This window comes from Zootoca vivipara, chromosome 1, assembly GCF_963506605.1.
Source record: "Zootoca vivipara chromosome 1, rZooViv1.1, whole genome shotgun sequence".
NCBI classification, from domain to species: Eukaryota; Metazoa; Chordata; class Lepidosauria; order Squamata; family Lacertidae; genus Zootoca; species Zootoca vivipara.
The window spans coordinates 35,381,069-35,402,128 of NC_083276.1; the positions used below are offsets into that span (position 1 = coordinate 35,381,069).

Consider the following 21,060-nt stretch of genomic DNA (forward strand, 5'->3'; position numbering starts at 1 on the left):
TACAACAGGAACAGCAGCAGTAGCAGCGGTGGAAGGACCAGCTACAGCTGGGATGAAGGCAGCTTTGAAGGTACAGAGTGCTGATTTAAAGGGACAGGGGGAGCCTGGCTGCAAAGTCTTCAATCTTGAGAGGGGTCCAAAGAATTGTGGAAGGAAGGCAAAGCTGAGGGTTGTTGTTGTTTTTTTTTTTTAAAAAAAATGAAATGAAAATATTTATGGCTGGGTGGTGGAAAGGAGTTGAGGCAGAAGTATATAAACATTGGACCCGAGTGCCTTGGGAATGAAAGGCACAGGGGTGCTGAATAAGGGTTTTAGACTTTGGGATGGCACACTCTGAGGGTCATGAAGGGTCACAGGGAGAAAGCTATAAGGAACTGAGTCCAGGTGTGTGAGAGAGAGGTAGTAAAGAAATGAGTTCACCCAGGTCAGCGGGATGACTAAGCTTGCAACATTAAATACACTTTCTCTGGATTAAGCCCCATTGGGACTTGCATCTGAATAAATATTGAATGGATTGAGGGCCAGTGCTATTAAGTGGAAGCAAGTTCCGACCAACATGCAAAGGACGGGAGCGTAACTGTAGACACAGTAGCAGTCCTGCTGCATGAAAACATGTCCCACTGAACTCTGAGGAAAAACACCCAGAATCGAATTGCTATCTCCAAATGTTTTCTAGGAACTATTGCATGGGATTGTTCAAGTGGAATCTCAAGGGTATGGAGGAAGCAGAAGAAGGCTCGGGTGTTAGGGAGAAACTTTATTTATTTTTTAATTATTAAATGGAATGCGAAAGCTCTATGGGAAGTTGGGTGAAGAGTAAAGGGAAGAAAATAGGGTGGTCAACTTCTTCGACACTAGGGCTCTTGAACTTCTAACAGCAACCAGATACCCAGAGAGACCAAAGCACACAGGTGAAGTTTTCTCCTTCCTACTACCAGGATCAACTTCATCTGCTCAGTTTGACTTTCCACAGAGCCCTTAAAAGCCGCAAAACACCCCCCCCCCAAAAAAAACTCAGAAGTAGGCAACCGGCCGTGACATCCGGCTAGGCCACGGGCAAGGCTGCTACCAGGGCTGGATGCCTGCCTAGGCAAGGGCGACCCTTAAAGTTACGCGCCCTTGCCTGCGCCCGTTTGCTTGGAAGAGAGAGAGAGAGAGAGAGAGAGAGAGAGAGAGAGAGAGAGGAACGGCGGGCCGACTAAGCCTCGAGCTACCTGGCAGGCCGGGCTGCCCCCCTGGAGCTGGGCCGCTGCCCCGTCTCCTGCCCCGCCACCCGGGCGCCGCCGGAGCTGCTGCTGCTCCTGAAGCCGCCGGGTGGCGGCGGCGGCGGCGGTTCTGGCGCCTGTTTTCCCGCCCTTCCTCTTCTCCCCCTCAGAGCGCGCTTGACCGCCCAGTGGCCGCTGCCGCCTCCGGGACTCCGCGCTTGGGAGTCGGAGGGTGGGGGAGAAGCTGCTGCTGCTGCAGCTGAGGCGCCGCCATCCCCACCACGCCTGGCCGCTCTTCTTCTTCTTCTCCTCCTCCTCGGCATCTTTCCTTCGCCTCACGCCGCCACCCCTCCCCACCCCCGCCATTTTCAGCCGGGTAGCGGAGAGGACTTTGCAGAAACCAACTTTTGCCGGCCTGCTCTTGCCAACTCCGCCTGACTTTTTCTTTCTTTCTCTCCCTCCCGCCCCCCCCCCGCCTCTTCCTCCCTCCGTGCTGCGGGAAGTTGTCGATGAGCGCCCCGCCGGTCATCCGGCCGCCCAGCCCCTCGCAGCCGGGCAGCGGCGGCGGCATCTCCTTCCACCTCCAGATCGGCCTCAGCCGGGAGCCGGTGCTCTTGCTGCAAGACTCCTCGGGGGAGTTCAGTCTGGCCCATGTCCGGGAAATGGCTTGCTCCATCGTCGACCAAAAGGTGAGGCGCCTGCTGTTGGGTGGGCGTGCTTCTTTCATTTCTCCCTCCGTCCCTCGCCTTTCCCCCAAGCCTTTGGATTGTTGGGATCGAGTGTTTCTGAGCGTGTGCAGAATGCCTGCTGATCTTACCCCGGCAGCTGTCCACACGGGTTTTGGTTTTATGGGGAGGCGGAGTAAAGCGACGAGAAAGCGTTCGTTTCAGAGAAGGCTACACCCTGGGAACCTAGCATTTATTTTGGAAAGGCGATGGTGGTCTCAAATGCACGTGTGTCTATCGTCCGACCGCTTTGTCTGCTATTATTTGACCCTAAGGTCCCAGGGCGGGTTACTGCATTGCAACTCATCCCTCTACTCACCCCCCCCCCTCTCTTTATACTTTTCGTTGCAACTTGTGCTCTTTGCGTCTCTGCAAGGTTGCGATTGCTGCACGCGGCGGCCGGTTTCTTTTAACAGAGGTACTGCTCCCCACTCGATCTCCTCCCCGGGGTTTTGAAAAAGGGGGAGTTTGGAAAGAGGACGGGGAGGGGCCGTTTTGAGACAGGGGCTCCCCAGCAGCTGTCTAAATAATAACAGCCCGGCCCCGCAGGACCCGCTGGGGAAGGAAAGTTTCCACTTTGCAAGCCAGAAAACAAAACAAAGTCGGCACGCTTGGTAGGCTGAGCTCAGGCCAGCAATTCGACGCCCGCAAGCCGGCGCTGGGGCACGTGGGATGCCAGCTCTGACCTTGCGAACGGGAGCTTACCCGGCCTCTTGGTTATGGGGAGAGGCAGGCTGCAAGGAATAGCCCCAGGCTGCAAGGTGAGGAGGGTAGGATGGTCGCAAGGAACGGTGCTAGGCACTCGTAGCAAGCCCCATCCATCCCCCCCCCAAAGAATAAATCTACATAGAATTGCAGCCTTATAGCTCAATTTTATTCCCGCCTGCTCAGAAGTAAGCACTGTTCAGTTCAGCCTTAAGTTGCAACCCTGCTTACAGCTTACCTAGGCGAAAGTCCCCTTGAACTCACATGGGCTTTCCTTCTCTATAGGCAAATAGACTATATGGGTGCTGTGGAATTTTTATACTTCACACTCTTTTCAGCAGTCTTGCTCAGTCCTCAAGTGAACTGCAGACCTTAATGTGCTGTCATACACTTTCAATGTCCTTTTCTTATTACCACCTCGCACACTTCTTAATTGTGCTCTGCCCTGTTTTAACCCCATCCCCTCCAGTGTCAAAACTTTGATATCCCCTCCCTATGCATGAGTCACTTTGCTGTCTTCTAGTGAATACTGTAACGCAGGGCAGGGAACTTGCAGTCCTTCCATGGCTGCTGAACTCCAACTACCATCAGCCCCAGCAAGCATGGCCAATGGTAAGTGATGATGGGAGTTGTAGTGCAGCAAATATCTGGAGGGCCACAGGTTCCCCAGGCCTGCTGCAAAGCTTGAATGGAAGATGTGTATCTGTAGATGATGTGTGAGACATACACTTGACTGAGGAAAAGACTAGTCAGAGCTCACAACCAGCACACATGTGGAGTGTGTGCTCTACCTCTCTTTCAAATCAGAACCAGTGAAAGCGGGGAAGGTCCTGTGTGAGTGTCTAGAGGCGGTTGGAGGATGGATGGCGGCTAACAGATTGAGGCTGAATCCCGACAAGACAGAAGTACTGTTTTTGGGAGACAGGAGGCGGGCAGGTGTGGAGGACTCCCTGGTCCTGAATGGGGTAACTTTGCTCCTGAAGGACCAGGTGCGCAGCCTGGGAGTCATTTTGGACTCACAGCTGTCCATGGAGGCACAGGTCAGTTTTGTGTCCAGGGCAGCTGTCTATCAGCTCCATCTGGTACGCAGGCTGAGACCCTACCTGCCTGCAGACTGCCTCGCCAGAGTGGTGCATGCTCTAGTTATCTCCTGCTTGGACTACTGCAATGCACTCTACGTGGGGTTACCTTTGAAGGTAACTACAACTACAACTAATCCAGAATGCAGCAGCTAGACTGGTGACTGAGAGCAGCCGCCGAGACCACATAACACTTGTCTTGAAAGATCTACATTGGCTCCCAGTACGTTTCTGAGCACAATTCAAAGTGTTGGTGCTGACCTTTAAAGCCCTAAATGGCCTCGGTCCAGTATACCTGAAGGAGCATCTCCATCCCCATTGTTCTGCCCGGACACTGAGGTCCAGTGCCAAGGGCCTTCTGGTGGTTCCTTCGCTGCAAAAACCCAAGTTACAGGAAACCAGAAGAGGGCCTTCTCGGTAGTGGCACCCGCCCTGTGGAACGCCCTCCCACCAGATGTCAAAGAGAAAAAACATCTACCAGACTTTTAGAAGACATCTGAAGGTAGCCCTATTTAGGGAAGCTTTTAATGTTTAACAGGCCATTGTATTTTAATATTTTGTTGGCTGGGGAGTGGCTGGGGAAACCCAGCCAGATGGGCGGGGTATAAATAATAAATTATCATTATCATTATTATTTATACCATTTCCACCAAGTAGACCTGTGTGTGCCTTTCATGTGGTTTCCAGGTGATCTCTCATCTAGGGCCAACCCTCCCTTACTGTAAATTGCAAAACAGAATGGTTCTGCCACCAGGCCATTTTATTGGCAGGCTTGACTCTTCCACTTTGAAAATGATGGCATTTGCTTCAGGACATGCGGTCACACAAGAAACCTCCAGAGACAGTCTTACGGCATGAGCCAATTTCAACACCATATCTTCAGGTGTGTGAAAGGGACCAAGAAGGCAGCAACTGATGGAGGCAGTTGGCTATGAAAGTTTGGCTCACTAGAAATCAGGGAGTCCAGTGGATACACACGTGTCACCGTTTGTTGAGTTTTTGCCATCTTGGTGTTAACCATCATTTGTTTCCTATGTAGTTCAGCTTCCTTCCTGCTAAACGTCTGTCTTTGTACCGTCTTTTTGGGGGGGTGGGGGGAGGGAGATAATCATGCTGCCAAATAATAATAAAAGTTCTGGATTTCTAATTTCTCGTGTGTGCAGCTGTTCTTTTTAATATCCCTATAATGATAGTGTGTCATGATGTCAAAAGGAACAAGAAAATCTGGTCTATAGACAAAAGAAACTGCCAAGTTTAGTAAATTCTTATGTCTATGACGTGCACCTTTTTAATATTTCTTGAATAAACCAGAAAGTTGGATATGCAATGGACAGTAGGTTCTTATATACTCTGATTTGACCAGTGCATTGTACAATTTCGTATAGCTCACTCTGTGTGTGTGTGTGTGGGGGGGGGATCTGCCAGTCAGATACAATGCTCAGACAATGTCCCACCTTATTTTACTCTTACCTATGTTAGTCATGACCTAAATTGCCACACTCTGTTCCTGTTTCATGGATTTATTTGTTTTTATTATTAAGAGTCAGAGCAGGATAAAAAGAGTACAGCCCCTTTGTAGCAATTCGGTAAAGCTGAGCGGTGGTGATTTGCTCAAGGCCATCAAGTGACCTTCATGGCTGAGTGAGTGTTTGAACAGGGACTTCCCACATCAAAGCCCAACACTCTGTCCAATATTCTACACTGCCTGTAAGTAGATGGGGTGTCTGTGTGGGTAGCTATACATAGTTTGCAACTTTTGAAGCAGAGCTGAGTTAGTGTTTCAGAATACTCTGCAATGAGGAAAGGGGGAAAGAAAATCGAGTAAACGGTTGGTGTGAAATTGCAGGATGGTGGGGTGAGGAAAGAGATGTCTGTGTACTGTTGTTTTTTGACCTTCTGTTTAAATTGCGTTTTTCTAGCAGCAAGCTGTGGGAAAATGTGGAATCGAGCAACAGAAACACTACTGCAAGGAAAGATATGCCAATCCTGCATAACAAATCAGTGCCGACTGCATATCTATTATGTGGGGGAGGGGGGGAATGACAGCCTGAAAATCTCTAAGGTGCCAGAGCACTTCTAGTCATGGAAAGTTGTGGAATAGCTATTGGAAATCATTACGATGCCCTAAAAACATAATATCCTGTTTGGTTAGATAGATGTATGATGAAAACAGGATATTCTTGTTCCAGGCAATCACAGTTTCAAGGAGCAGTCATGCAAGTTTCACATGCTTTCTGGAGTTTTGATTTTAACGTTTTGCTGGGAGGGGACACCTCCTAGCCACATGTTAACCAAAGGGTGGAGACTGAAACTTTTTAGATTGTGGAGGGGAAAATGGCAGGAGCACAAATATGGAACTTATGTGTACTTGCTGCCCATTTTCTTTCCCACTGGAAAGATTTTGCCTGAAAAGGCTCAAGCAGGATCCAGGATATAAGGTGCAGGACTTTTGGTATCACTGTGCCAAAACCTGTCATCCCAATTTATGGAAAGCTTCCTCCATGAAAGAGGTTTCTGTTCTCCTGCCATATCCACAAGGTGTTTTAGATTATTATTATTATTATTATTATTATTATTATTATTATTATTATTTGTATAGGGTTCAGCTCACCTTACTATGGTGAGGTAGCCAAAGTGGTTTGTGTGTGCTCCTTCCCATGAAACATTTCTCCCAAGCTCTTCAACTTTCCTTGCTGCTGATCTAAAAAAGGGGAAGAGTTGTCTCATGTTGCCTTCCCTTTAATTGAAGACCAGGAAGCTAGAGAGGCTTAATACCGTTCTTTTGGGATTGGTGCACTCTCTGATTTCATAGTTAAGAGACGTCTTTACTTTTACTTTGACAATCCCTCCCCCTGCCCCCCGGTACTCACTAATTTATTTAAAAGTTCACTTTAAAAAATAACAATGAAATGACAGTCAGAAGCATGGTAGATGGCCTCCATGGCTTCCTGCTCTTACAGAAAAGCCCAGCCAAGGCTGTTATGAAGTTTTCAGAACATGTGAGCACCTGGGGAGGCTGCAGAGCACAAACTACTGGAGAAAGAGCACTTGCACCATCCCTCAACCACAGAGCAACATAGGAAGCTGCCTTGTGCTGTCCACCTAGCTCAGCCAAACTGACTGGCATTAATTCTCCAGGATATCCGAACAGGGAGTCACTCCCTGTCCTATCTGGAGATGCTGGGGATTGAACCTGCATGCAAAGCAGATGCTGTACCACTTAGCTATGACTCTCCCCTAGTTGGTCCTACTCTGGTTTTCAGTGTTCAGTCTGCTTCTCTAGGTCCTGCTCCCCTCTTTGGTCCTCATCTCTGGAATGCAGAGTTACTGGCATTATGAAAAGAATGGGCTAAGTTTTCACCTTCTAGGTGGTAAAGTGATAGGAGTTGTGAGAAGGCAAGGTAAACAGCACATTCTCTTGTTCTGACACCTGCGGTGTGCTTAGCATGCTTTTTGGTGCTTATGAAAAGCTTGCTCTTGGGGGACAAATTGAGCTTGGTGCAAATGGCTGTGATGATAAGTGTGTCAGGTCCCAGGCTGCCCTGGACAAAAGGGATGTGAAGGTAGGCAGGAGTCTTTCAAGAGGGCTGGTGCTGAATTTCAGCCTGGGGAATTGGCAGGTGACCTTTGTGCATAATGAGGGTAATTGAATAGCACTTAGTCAGCAGCCTGAACTATCTAGTTATAGAACCGCTGAAGACAAAGATGCTGTAACACTGGATAGAAATCGTTACCTACTTTGGAACCAAAGTCACAAATCTTGTCATGCAGCCACTATATTTTGTATTTAATTTGTGATTTTGGAAAAAATACTTGTGACTGACTGGATCTACAAAGCAGAGGAGGGCATGCTTAAGGCTTGTGGGATCTGCTTTGTGTTTTGCTAGAACCATGAGATTAATAAAATGGAGCTTTGTGCAAAAGGTATACATTTAGAATTTAATAGTATGGTGTCTCTGAGTGCTGCTGAGCACAGGGACTCTGGGCTGATGTAATCCTGTTGATTTCCCTGAATCTTTCATGGTTTTGATTCTTAAACTATGGTGTCCTTTTGGAATAGGGTAGGGGTACTGTACTTTGAAATTCAGTACCAACTTTGCCAAGAGTTTCCAGAAGGTTAATCTAATCTTGTTCCTCCTCCTCTTAGAGCCCTTGATCTGTACCATGTTGCTTAATATCTAGATGAAACCAGTGAATGAGGTCATTTTGAGGTTTGGTGTGGGTTTTTGTCATTATGTGGGTGACATCCATCTCTGTCTCCCTTTTCCATCTGGACAAGGTGATGCATTCTCTGTTTTCTTCATTAAATGAAAATACTCGGTTGCATTTTAACAGAAGCTTCTGGTTTGCATATGGTTTCTATTTTCTAGTCCCCCAAATGTTGACAGATTAATTTGTGCATTGTGTATTGTTACAGTAGTTTATTCATAATTTTAAAACCATGTCGTGAGTTGGAAATGGGTTAATCATCCCACCCACCCCCTGCTTTCCCACTCTAAATTGCTCAATTCAAAGTTTTGCATAGGAAGGAAATGTGTTTGCTTTTGTCCTTGGATATTTAAGTATATTTTAAAAAATAAAAATGAAGAGAATTTTATGTTGAGTTAAATCTAAGGATACAATCCTGTGTAGTAGTAGTAGTAATAGGATGCAATCCCATGCACTTTGTAATTGGAATTGTATTTTGGTATGTTATAGGAAGCCAGTGCATATTCTGCATAGTTGATACAATGTGATTACAGGGATTCTGTATTCTGAAAAATGATGTCACATAAACTTGTATGGGTAGTAAATATGTACACAGTTTGTGAATAAAACATGGTTGTTGCTGTTTCCACAGGGAAGTGTCATACTTGCTCACACATATATTTCAAATCTGCACTACAAGTCATTATGAAGCTAATCTGATTAGATTTGCACTAAAAGGATCTTCTGACAATTGTTATTTAAAAATATCTGAACAGAAGATGAAAGCATCTAGGAAGGAATGGCTAAACTTCAATTAGTTATGCTAAATTTCCCACCTATTTTCAGTGTATCATGATTAATCCCAGAGTATGGTTTTACATCTTAATTACAATATCAGTTACTTATAAGTAAGTTCCACTGATTTCAGTGGCTTTGGATGTAAGAAATCCAGCTTTATATCCTACTGTATTCTGAAGCTCACTGGGTAACTTTGTGCAAGTTTCAGCGGTACCTAACATGGTTATGCTGAGGATAAAATATACCCCCATGTAAACTGCTCTGAGTATGTTGGAGTTTGTTGGAGTGTGTTGAAGTTGGTTGGGTTTTAGTGTTTAAGCTTGCATCTTTCCCCCTGACTTGTTCAGGAATAAGTGCTTTTAACCATGTACAGAATTCCTACCAATGAAAAGCAGCTACTATCTCACTGTATGCAATGATGGAACAATAACTTCCATATGAAAGAAATATGGGCTTCAGACTAAGTAAGCCTCAGCATGTCTCATTTGAAAATTAAGACATATTAGCATAAGTTCTTGAACCCATAAGTTTTTGAAAAGGATAGCATACAATCCTATTGCTATCCTATGCTATGATTTTGTTATTGTTTTGCTATGTTATAGAATTGTTGCAATGTTATTGTTTTGCTATGTTGTTGTGAAATTTTTGTAGTGTTTCTTTGAAATGTGCCCCTGTTCCTTTGTTGTAAGCCACTTTGAGCCTGATTTTGCATGTGTGTGGAAAAGCAGCGATATTGGTCTTTACAGCCACAGCAGGCTCTGTAACTCAACAATTTGACTTGACCCCCGAAGATGAACTCTTCCATTTTGTCTCCTGAGACAGATGGATTCCAACCAGATGGATTCCAACCTTCTGACTGTGCAGCTTCTTGAGCAGTTTGTCTGAGCTCCAAAAACAACAGTTGCACCTTTGCAGAAAGACACAGCTGCTAAGTTTGGGCTGAGAGACCAGCAGCCCATTATATCTGACATATGTTGGGGGAAGGAGAGACTTATCTGGCTGCATCCCAGCTGGAGTCATTACCTGACTTGTTCTGCATGGTTCCCTCCTGCTTCCTGAGTCTGAAGTACCAAAACAAACAAACATGATGCAATTGTCTTTATTTGTATGCCTCCCTCTTTATTCAACCTTTGATCAGGGGGCCTCCAACCTTCAGCCCATAATGCTAGAGATGCCACTGAAGAGCAACTACAAATATGAAAAAATAACACTAAGGATGTTTGTGTACCATAAAGCCCTACTTTGATGTTAAAAAGTGACTTTGGAAAGCTACAGGAGACCTATGAGTTCATGATTAGATATCTACCTTTTGGTTATTCACATGGACAAACCATTGCTGGCCTGGGATGTTTCTGGCGTGTGTGCCCAGTGTTCAAGTGTTGGTGGACAGACTGCTGCTTCTATTTTGGTCTCCTGGCACTTGGGGATTCAAATGCTGACAGCAGGGGTACATTTGGCACACTTGTTTGAGCCATATGGAACAATTTGCTCTGTGTACCCTGATTGTGTTGCCCATGCTTTTTGCTTGTGGCATAAATGCCTTGGTTTTGTTTGTTTGTTTGTGTGTTTGTGTGTGTGTAAGAGAGAAGAGTTTAAGGCAAAAGTCTTAACCCCAAGGCCTCCTTTCTATTTTGAATGTATCCTTGTGACTTGAGAATTGATTGAAGCTTTAGAATGATACAATAGTTAGCATAAAATTGACTTGGTTTTGAATATATTTTTTTGGATGAGGTTTATCTAAAGTTTTTGGTATGTTACTGCTGTCTGTTACATGTGTGTGGAATGACAAAGAGTGGAATGCAAGTTTTCTGAGACTCTGCTCGAGCATCCACAGTTAATGTTTGCAACTGAAGAAGCATGCAACACGAGGACATGTGTGGATGAGAACCACAAACTTTGATGAGTTAGAATTGTAGTACAGTGTGCATTGACCTGATATGCTAAAGTAAACAAGAACTTCTGTTTGATTTTTTTTTAAAAAAAACCTTTCACAGTACGAAATGCTTTTTACACATCTGGATATGTTTGTAAAGACTTTGGTCAAGGATAATTACTAATACATATTCTTTGAGTTGTTTATCATGAAAATATATTGTTACAGAGGTTGTGCGCAACCCCACAATCTCTGCCAGGAGGTAGGTAGCAAGATTCCAGGTGGTTCCAGGCACTTACTCAGGGTCATGTTTCCATTGGGAATTCGGGCACATCAGAGACTGTAGTGTTTTAAGATATATGGTTTATTTTACACCTATATACACCTGGGTCTATGTGGAAGAAGTGAGTTCACAGCATTATATCTCAGGAGGGTCTTGCTCCCCGCAGCAGCACAGCGTTGGAGTGCAAGGCCCACCATTCCTGTGGCTCTGTCCCAGCCTGCCAAAATGGTTCTGCCCCACATGACCTGTGCCTGGAGTTCTGGCACCTCCTTCCCAGAAAACCCCTTGCCAAGCAATTCCCACCTTCTGTGACAATTTTCCTCTGTGACACCATACCCACATTGCCCTGTCAACCTTTCCCTCTGTTACTTGTAGGTTCTTTTTGGTCTTGTGGATGGCTTAATGGCAGAACTATCATCTCTTTCTCTGCACCTCTGTCTGGCAGAAAAACCAGTTCAGCATACCAGCTTTGATTAAACCCCAGTACCCAAGAATCTAGAGGGGGAAAGATGGCACCCAGGGATCTGGGGGGTCCCTGTTCCCCCACTAACCCATAACGATACATTTGTTATGCATTGTATTTATGCAATCATGTCTCACTTTATATGGTATTATATGATTACTGTATAGGCTCTATTCTGAAACTCAGGATGTTAGAGAAATTTTATGCTACAACTATCATCCTGTCAGTCACATGATGTCACTATGGCATCACATGATTGTGATGTCACACAGGTTGTCCCACCCACCTTTCAAAATCCCTTGTTCAAACTGCTTGATTTAAGGCAGTCCCCGCCGCAGGGATGACAGATCTGAGCAAACTAGAGTAACACATGACCTTCATTTCTGCTGCTTTCATTGCTACATAAAGGACTGCATTCAGTTTGAACTGGGATGTGTAAAACTGCATCAGACTAGGACCCCTTTGTTATGAGTAGTGTAAGTCCCCAGTGGTACTTGCCCAACTCCAGGCATGTCACCATCCTCAGATCTGGAACAAAGCATTTTCATTTTCAACAACTGGAAATATTTGGAAAATGTGATTTTCCTAAAGTTGTGTTTTTCTTTCAGAGTGGTATGCAGATTATACATTGAAAGAACAACAGGTGCATGATTTGTTGTAAACCGATAACCAAGTGAGGTTGTGGGTAGGCTTGGGCAAGTTTCTAAAGTTAAATCGGCCTACAGGACTCTGAGTAAGAATCGGAAAGTGCTTCATATGCTTAAAAATGCTATAGAAATGATTAAGACTGATTCTTCTGTTGGTTTTTTTTTTTAGAGGATTCTCTGAAAGAAGTTTTTAAAAGCCTTTGAGTAGCTTCATATGGTTCTGCTCATTCATCACCTCAAGTGTAGCAAATCATCCAAGTGGCCTTGTAGTCGAAAAGGATTAAAAAGTCATCCAGTGACTTTATCAGCACTTGGAAAATATCTCTTCCAGAAAGAGAGAGATTTATACAGCAGGATACAAATGTTACACTTAGCAGACAATTGTTTGAAATGTTGCATTTTAGTCTCCCAGTGTAAATAACAAAACCACTTCTTCAGGTTAAAAGATTAATGAGAAACATTGCATGCAGCAAGACTATGCTTGTTAGCCAAATTAGGGAAAATAGATTTTCACATTTTTTCAATCATGGTTTTGGACAATCATTTTCCTGCCTCTTTTAATTGCATTGTCATAATACAATGAGAGAGAAAAAATATTTGTTTTCAGGCAAGCTTAAGTGTGAGCTCCATCTGCTACCCTTACATTGGCAATTTACTGGGAAAAACTAGTTCCGGTCACAATGCAGGTAATTAACTAGTTTACTTCATTATATTTATTGCATTTATATACCACCTTTTCTTGCCAACCTAGCAGTTCGAAAGCACGTCAAAGTGCAAGTAGATAAATAGGTACCGCTACAGTGGGAAGGTAAATGGCGTTTCCGTGTGCTGCTCTGGTTCACCAGAAGCGGCTTTGTCATGCTGGCCACATGACCTGGAAGCTATAGGCCGGCTCCCTCGGCCAATAATGCGAGATGAGCACCGCAACCCCAGAGTCGGTCACGACTGGACCTAATGGTCAGGGGTCCCTTTACCTTTACCTTATACCACCTTTATCTTCCAAGGATCCTAAGGTGGTATACATGGTCCTCCATTTCATCTTCCCAACAACCCTGTGAGGTAGGTTAAGCTAAGAGATGTTGACTGGCCCAAGGTCACCCAGTGAACTTCATGGCTGAGTGGGGGTTAGAGAGCATAGTCATTGCTGCTCTTCTCGCCACCCCCAAGATCATGCTTTCCATGGGAAGTTAGCTGTGTTCTGCTTTTTTTCTGATAGTGGAGATAACAGCTGTTAAAAGCACAGGAACCCTGTTTTCCCCATGCCAACCCTAAACTGAAGCATAGGCTGCTGTACTGTAGCAAGCCCCATTAAACACAGAGAGGCTGGCATCTGAGTAGACATGTGTGCCATTGCACTGTAAGTTAACCATACATTACAATTTTAATGGGCGGCTGGCTACAGGGTTTACACAGCAAGTGGCTAAGCTGCTTTGCAAAAGTTTCACATTTTGCAATTGCCATTTGGGAAGGGGATTCTTTAACATCCACCCACACTTATTGTGTAGTAGTATTTGCAAAAAATAATGTCTAGAGTCACTGACTTACTTGCTTGAACATCAAATGCATTATCTTCCTCTTCATCTGTAGGCCTTTGTCGTTTTAACGAACCACTTTTTAACCAACGGTCCATTTTTAACTACGTGAACTGTAGCTTCCGCGAAAAACAACGCTTTGTTTACAAACACTACTGTTTTGCAAAGAGGCAGCGCGCGCCAGGGAGGAGGGAGGGGAAATGGAGAAGACAGGGTACCTGCGCAGTAGCGCACAAATGAAGCCAACGCGCGCAAAGCATCTTGGGGAGGTGAGCGTTAGTAGAATGCGCGCACTGCCTCTTTGCACAACAGTAGTGTTTGTAAAGCGCCACCTAACGGCATACAGCAGAACTACTACCTCTATCTAATTCTAGTTTTGCGCTAGACTCTGCTCATGCAGGAAGCGGCCAAAACAAAAAATCTGTTATCATACGAAATATATTTAATATATTTTTTATTCTAATAGCATCTTGCGGACCCCTCTGGCATAGCTCGCGGACCCCTGGGGGTCCGCGGACCACCTGTTGGGAACCACTGGTCTAGGGCAGTGTTCCTCTGCCTTTTTAAACCAATGCCACCTTTCAGCTAATGTAAAAAAATCCCACATGCACTTAAATCCTGGCTTCCATAATCATTTTTTTAAAAATATTCAAATAGCTTGAAATATCATGTTTAATTTTTAACTTATATTGTGCATATTTTTGGAAACATGCCCCTTGTCCCAAGTGTGGTGTAGTGCAGTGATGGGCAACCTTTTGAGCTTGGTGTGTTAAAATTCGCCAAAAAACCGAGCATAACTCGGGTGGTGTGTCACTTGAGAAAAAAACCCCATAATTTCGCGATATTTATAGTTTAAATAACAAAAATTTATAATTGTAATATATAACTGTATTTAATAAACCAAAAACTAATTATTTAACCAAACCAAACCAAAAAACCCTTATTTATCACAAAGTGCCCAGAGCTGTTGAGCTTTTTTGAGGGAGCTGCTGACCAAAGTTTTGGAGGTTTTTTTGGGGGGCAGGGTGCAAAAGTTGCTTTGCTTTTTGGGGGAATGCCCCAAAGGTGCTGCACTTTTTTTGGGGGGGGGGGAAGAGAACAGAAATAAATGACGAATAATACATTCGCTGGAACTAACACGCAGCACCAACATAGTCTGACAAAGCGCCAAACCCCCCCAGCACAGAACGGGTTAAAAAACGAATGTTGTTACACCCAATCATAGTCTTCCAAAGCGCCAGAAAAAACAGCACAGAAAGGGTTAAAAAACAATCTGGTTACCAGCAGCAACAACAACAACAAAGGATCTGGGTTTTAACAGCGGAAACAAGCTGTAGCGGAGACAAGCTGTAGGAGGAGCGGGAGAACAAATGGGGAAAAACCAACAACAGTGCGAATGGGCCGATGGGGCACGTGTCAGTAGTGAGGGCTCTGCGTGTCACGTCTGACACGCGTGTCATAGGTTCGCCATCACTGGTGTAGTGGTTAAGAGTGGTAAATTGGGATGACAGGTCTCCGCTCCATAACATGCAGCTTCTGGGTGACCTTGGGCTAGTCACATTTCTTTGAAGTGTCTCAGCCCCACTCACCTCACAGAGTGTTTGTTGTGGGGGAGGAAGGGAAAGGAGAATGTTAGCCACTTTGAGACTCTTTCGGGTAGTGATAAAGTGGGATATCAAATCCAAACTCTTCTTCTTTTTCTTCATCTGCATATGCCCCCCTTGGGGGGCATGCAGTCCAGTTTAGAAGCACTGATCTAGGGAGTAGCTGATCTCAGATGACCCACCACAGAAAAGATGCACCCTGGGTGTTAGGGAAAAAGGGCAAACTATGGAGAAAACACACATCTCTGTAGGAACTCAGGGATGCATATTGCCTGGTGTCCAAACAACTCACTTATCAATCATGGTTTGAATTCACTCATTGGCTAAAACACTGACAGAAAGGAGCAGTCAGGCTGGCTTATTTTTCAGAAATTGCTTAGAAGGGTACCAGCACAGTTTGTTTCAAAACCTTTATCCTAGGCCAGGGGTTAGCAACCTTTTTCAGCCGTGGGCCGGTCCACCGTCCTTCAGACCATGCCCTACAAATAACCCAGAGATGCATTTTAAATAAAAGCACACATTCTACTCATGTAAAAACACCAGGCAGGCCCCACAAATAACCCAGAGATGCATGTTAAATAAAAGGACACATTCTACTCATGTAAAAACACGCTGATTCCCGGACCGTCCGTAGGCCAGATTGAGAAGGTGATTGGGCCGCCTCCGGCCCACGGGCCTTAGGTTGCCTACCCATGTTCTAGGCAGTGTTCAAAGCTCCCATTGTTCTAGGTGACAGGGAATTTCATTAGCGCGAGCAGTTTCTGAGCTCTGGGTGCATTACTGTGCCTAAGATTTCAGATTCAAACTGTAGAGTGGAAGGAAAGAATGACCTTTTCCCGCCTCCCCACTTCCAGCTACTCTCTGAAGACTGGAGAAGAGACCCTCTTAAGAATATTAGGGAGTGAGTAGGGGAAGGACTAGACCATGTGAAAAATGAACGTAATATTTTAGCTGCAGTTCGTTTTCAGCTTTGTATTCTTATAAAAAAGCACGCCTAGACATTCTGTTGTTGCACACATAACCTAGGTTTAAGGTGCCATTTAGCTCCTAGATTTCATATCTGTTTCTAATACTGATTCTAGGCAGGCTAGAGCTTAACTTCCAGAGTCTCATTCTGGGGGTGACACTGGAGGCCTTCACAGGTGGTATGGCACCCACAAGCACTATCTAGTGCAGTGCTGTTCCTCAACTTTTTAGATTTTCCCAGCCTTGCACTTTGATCTTTTTAGCTAGAAGTAGCCAGGATTCAATCTAGGGCATTTGGAAAGCTAAGTATTTGTACCCCTTCGTATCGAGTTCATTCTCTCTCCCTCCCTGGTCCGTCAGAGATGCAGAAGGTCCACATAAGGATGTCTATAGAAAACAGCCTCCTCCCCCTTTTTGCAACCAATGCTGCATGATAAAAATGCATGCATGAAGCTGCTGTTATTTTGGAGGGCTAGGCAGACAATTATGTCCACATGGAATGAGTGATATCAGGGCCGTCTTGAGCAGATCGCGCGCCCTGGTGCTGAGGGGCGGAGATCGCTCCGTCGCCCGCCCCACCCTCGCAGGGCGCAATTGGTTTCCGCGTGGCGCCCTCCTTGCCAGGCCGGCGCCCAGCTTACCAGCCCCACGCTGTGGTGCACTGCGCCACCGGGGGGCTACGAAGAGCCAGCCCTGAGTGATATTTTGTGTTTATGTAGCCACACTCACTTGGGGGAGAAACTACTCATTTCCACCCTGCAGGTCAACTTTGACAGGTTGGTGGGGCAACTCTCCAGTTAGTCTTTAGTTTCTACAGGATTCAATATGTTTGGTTTTTAAGCAGTTTCCTCGCCCACTAAAGTTAGTATTCACTCTGTGTGTGTGTGTGAGAGAGAGAGAGAGAGAGGGAGGGAGGGAGAGAGCGAGGGGGGTGGGTGGGCAGGCAGGCACCAGAGTTTTAGCTAACAGATTCTTCAGTGCATTGTTATGAAGGGAGCATGAGGAATCTCTAATTTTAACAGCATTTCATCTGTCAAACCTCATCCAAATGTAACAGCAGCAGTTGAAGCATAATTGCTTCAGCAATAAAGAGGATGACATAAAGTATGCAGTGGCTGGAAGGAAAATTATGCCAAAATCACTGCAACCCCCCCCCCAAATCTCTAGAAGTTATTGTATGATTAGAATCACATGTTGTGAATACTATTTTTAATTTCCCATTTGTCAGTGCATCTACCATTGGAGGGGTTGATCTGGGTTGGAATCCCAGGGGGGAGCATGTTGGACATAGATGTGAAATGCCTCTTGGTTACTGGGAGAAGACTTGTTTCATAATTTCACGACGGGAGTGCCTTCTTATTGCATGTGTGCAATTATCCTTAGATGGACTGCCCTGGAGATTATCCTTCCCTATGAAGGTATCGTTGATTTTCCTGATGATTTAGGCTGCAATCCTTTAGCCACTTACCTGGGAGTAAAACCCACTGGATTCAATAGAACCTATTTCTGTATAGACCTGGTTAGGACTGTGCTGTTCTCATTTCTTGTAGTGGAGAATGATTAAAAACTGACTAGTATTAAGGTTATTAATGTGGGTCTTCCAGAAAATTTGGAACTGGAAAAATGTGCCGATGCCATAAATTGAGTGGATTCTGATTTAGTATGTTCATTTTGACTTTATGGAAAGCACACTCTGTTCTCTGTCATTGGTCAGGGAAGCGTAGGTCAATGGAAGGCTGCTCCTGCTGCCTCTCAGAAAGATTATCATGGCAAAGGGAAAACCAGCCTGAGGTTTACTTCCTCCATCCCTCCCAGAGCACTCTGCTCTAACAACCAGTCTAACTGTCCCGGGACTTCATAGAAACATAGGAAGCTGCCTTACACAGAGGTAGACCATTGATCCATTTAGCTCAATGTTGTCTACACTAACAGGCAGTGACTCTCCAGGATTCTCTCACATCTCTGCCTGGAGATGCCAGGGACTTAACTTCTGCAGATGCTCTACTACTGAGCTACAGCCCTTCCCTTTCAGAGCAGAAGAGACCCATGCTGCGTCCTCAACCACCGTCCAGAAAACTCTCTCTGTGTGTTGGCTGCAGGGGAAATAGGTGTGAGGAGCTGAAACAGTGGCAGCTTGCCAGTAAAATTGTGTGTGGTTGGAAAAATGGCACTGTGGGTACATATTACACACCACTGTGGCAGGTATTCTAGAAATGAAACTTCTGTGTTTTTGCCTTTGTACCTATTAACTTTTAATCATTAACAATTGCAATTAACATGGCAGTGCCAAAGCCCTTCTGTTACCTGCTGTGGTCTGTGAATAGGATTCATTATATTAGATTATAATTACAGCTGACTTTGAAAAGATCAAGGAGGGTTGCATTAGTTCAAGGATACAGCTTGCCACTGGTTTGCAAGTTTTGTGGGCTGATCCCATACAGTTCTCCTTGAAAATTACTTTTTTAAAGTGTTGTTGAAACAGCCGTAGAGCCTGTGAAAGTTTAAATTTAGACCAAATGATACCTTTGCATCCCTTTCTTGTTTTTTTTTTGTAAGCTAAGTGGCCCATGAAGGCGGTGTAAACTTGGCAAACTACTTTCTCTTGAGTTTGGATAAAAACCCTTTTTGATATTTGAATAAAATAAAGTGTCATTTATTTGTCTTGTCTATTCCAGAGACTTCAAAACTAGTCAACTCTTAAGCCTGTAGGCCAACCATGGGAAACCTGTATCACTCCAGATGTTGTTGGACTCTAATTTCCATCAGCATAGTCAGTGCTCAGGGATGATAGGAGTTGTAGCCCAACAGCCTATGCAGGGGCACAGGTTTCCCATGCCCACTGTAGATCATTGTCAAAGATCCTCAAGACTTGACTGGCCTTGGTAGCCAAGCCAAAAATTATAGGGATCCTGTCCATCCCTGGCTGTGTGCTTCTGTGCAAGATTGGAGAAAAACCCTGCTCTTCTCTAGTTCCAAACTTGAGGGTGGGTTCAGGGAATGGCAGCAGCAGGCGTGTCTGTTTGGCTATGCAGCCCTGCGATACTCTCTTCCCACCTGTGGAGCTGGGGATGGAAGCATGTTTCATTGAACAACTGGGGGATGTTGCATCATCATTCTGCAGCTCACAAGTTTAGGAAGAAGGTTGGGGTTCATCACACTTTCTAGACAGCAGTGGAACACTTGCAGCGAGTAGGAACACAGAACCATGGCCAAGAGAGTATTTTGACCAGGCATCCCCAAACTTCAGCCCTCCAGATGTTTTGGACTACAATTCCCATCTTCCCCTACCACTGGTCCTGTTAGCTAGGGATCATGGGAGTTGTAGGCCAAAACATCTGGAGGGCCGCAGTTTGGGGATGCCTGGCTTAAGCTGTGTGTGTTTGATGCAATCAGATGCAATTAATGTTTGTTGTTTTACTATGTTTTTATATTTGCTGTAAGCCACCCAGAGTGTCTGGGGAAACCCAGCCAGATGGGCAGGGCATAAATAATAAAATTATTATTATTATTATTATTATTATTATTATTATTATTATTATTATTACTATTACTATGTCAGGTGTCATATTGTATATGAGAACTAGCAGAGACCAAATACTTCTGACATCAAGCGCCAGCACTTGTCTGCTTTAATTTTGGCTTATTTTTTACATGCCCACACTCCCCCCCATCCCACCAAGACAAGAACTGGCATTACAATTGTGTGGCATGGGAAATAACAAGTCAACTGCATTACCTTCTTTTATCTCCTTACTGAAACCAGAACTTGGGAGGGTAGGGGAATTCATCTTCCACAAAGCCCAGGTCCTGGCTTGTCTGGATGAAAAGGTCGTCCAGTAGCACCTTAGAGACCAAGTAAGTTTGTTCTTGATATGAGCTTTTGTGTGCATGCACACATGCACATGAAAGCTCATACCAATGACAAACTTAGTTGGTCTCTAAAGTGCTACTGGATAAATTATTTATTTTTCTATATTTCTACTGCGTCAGACTAACATGGCTACCTACCTGAATCTTGGACGAAAAGAAACATTTATCAAACTTCCTTTCCAAGGACTTTATTTCTGATGCTTCACTCACCCATGTTACATGAGCATCTGGCTATGGCTGAGCCTCGATTCCTGCTATTGGGATCAATGTTCAGTCTTGGAATGCTTAAGTGGTAGAGAAGAAAGATGGGTATGTGAGCATGAACAGAGTGAAACACCACAACTAGTCTCCACATATTTAGAGCAGTTGACATGATCACCCCAGGTGTCTTCTGTCACAGAGCCAAAGTGGTTGCCTCGTTTTCTGAGGATATGCAGGCAATCACAATCACATCACAGTGGGGTGACTACAGTGCTGTTGACAGAAGAGTCTAACTGAGCATGGCCTAGAGTACTGAGTTAGGGCCTACTGTATACATGGCAGTGATAGTGGCAATGAAGCATTACTTCTCTCCACCTTCTGCATCTGTGTAGACTGCAGTAGAATCATCCTGTGGAGTTGTTCTGAGTGGTCAGAATGCTGTTGTGTCTTGCTCTACAAGGTGGTTAGGAGGACCAGTAGGTGAACAGTTTACAAGACACTTGGTAGAAGAAGAAAAAATCTCATCCATTGCAATCTAGGTGCTATAGTTGGTGTAGAGCAGGCATCCCCAAACTTCGGCCCTCCAGATGTTTTGGACTACAGTTGCCATCATCCCTGTCCACTGGTCCTGTTAGCTAGGGATCATGGGAGTTGTAGGCCAAAACATCTGGAGGGCTGCAGTTTGGGGGTGCCTGGTGTAGAGGCAGTAGGTGCATTTTGGGTCGTTCCTAGTACAGAGGTGCTCCTAAGTAGAAGTTCCAGAAAACTGCTTGGACCTGTGCTTCCTAGGCACAGGGCAAGCAGAAGTGGGGTGATCCCTTAGATAAGGGACGTTATCTAGGGAATTAGAGTATGGCGTCAACCACCTCTTTCCTCGGTGACAGAGAACACTGAAGCTGATCCAAACAAAACAGAGCTCCT

At 44.9% G+C, this 21,060-nt stretch overlaps 1 protein-coding gene across 2 annotated transcripts in view; it reads left to right on the forward strand.

Moving 5' to 3' along the window:
• Positions 1–1,228: 1,228 nt before the first annotated feature.
• The window catches only part of PRKD1 (protein kinase D1), a 103,778-nt gene continuing 83,946 nt past the window's right edge, over positions 1,229–21,060 (forward strand). For both annotated transcript variants that reach the window (XR_009557396.1, XM_035110208.2), the window contains exon 1: positions 1,229–1,894. Coding sequence is in view for 1 of the 2 variants with exons in the window: in XM_035110208.2 (XP_034966099.2) it covers positions 1,715–1,894 (180 nt within the window). In the remaining variant the exon portion in view is untranslated. The remainder of the gene's footprint in view (positions 1,895–21,060) is intronic.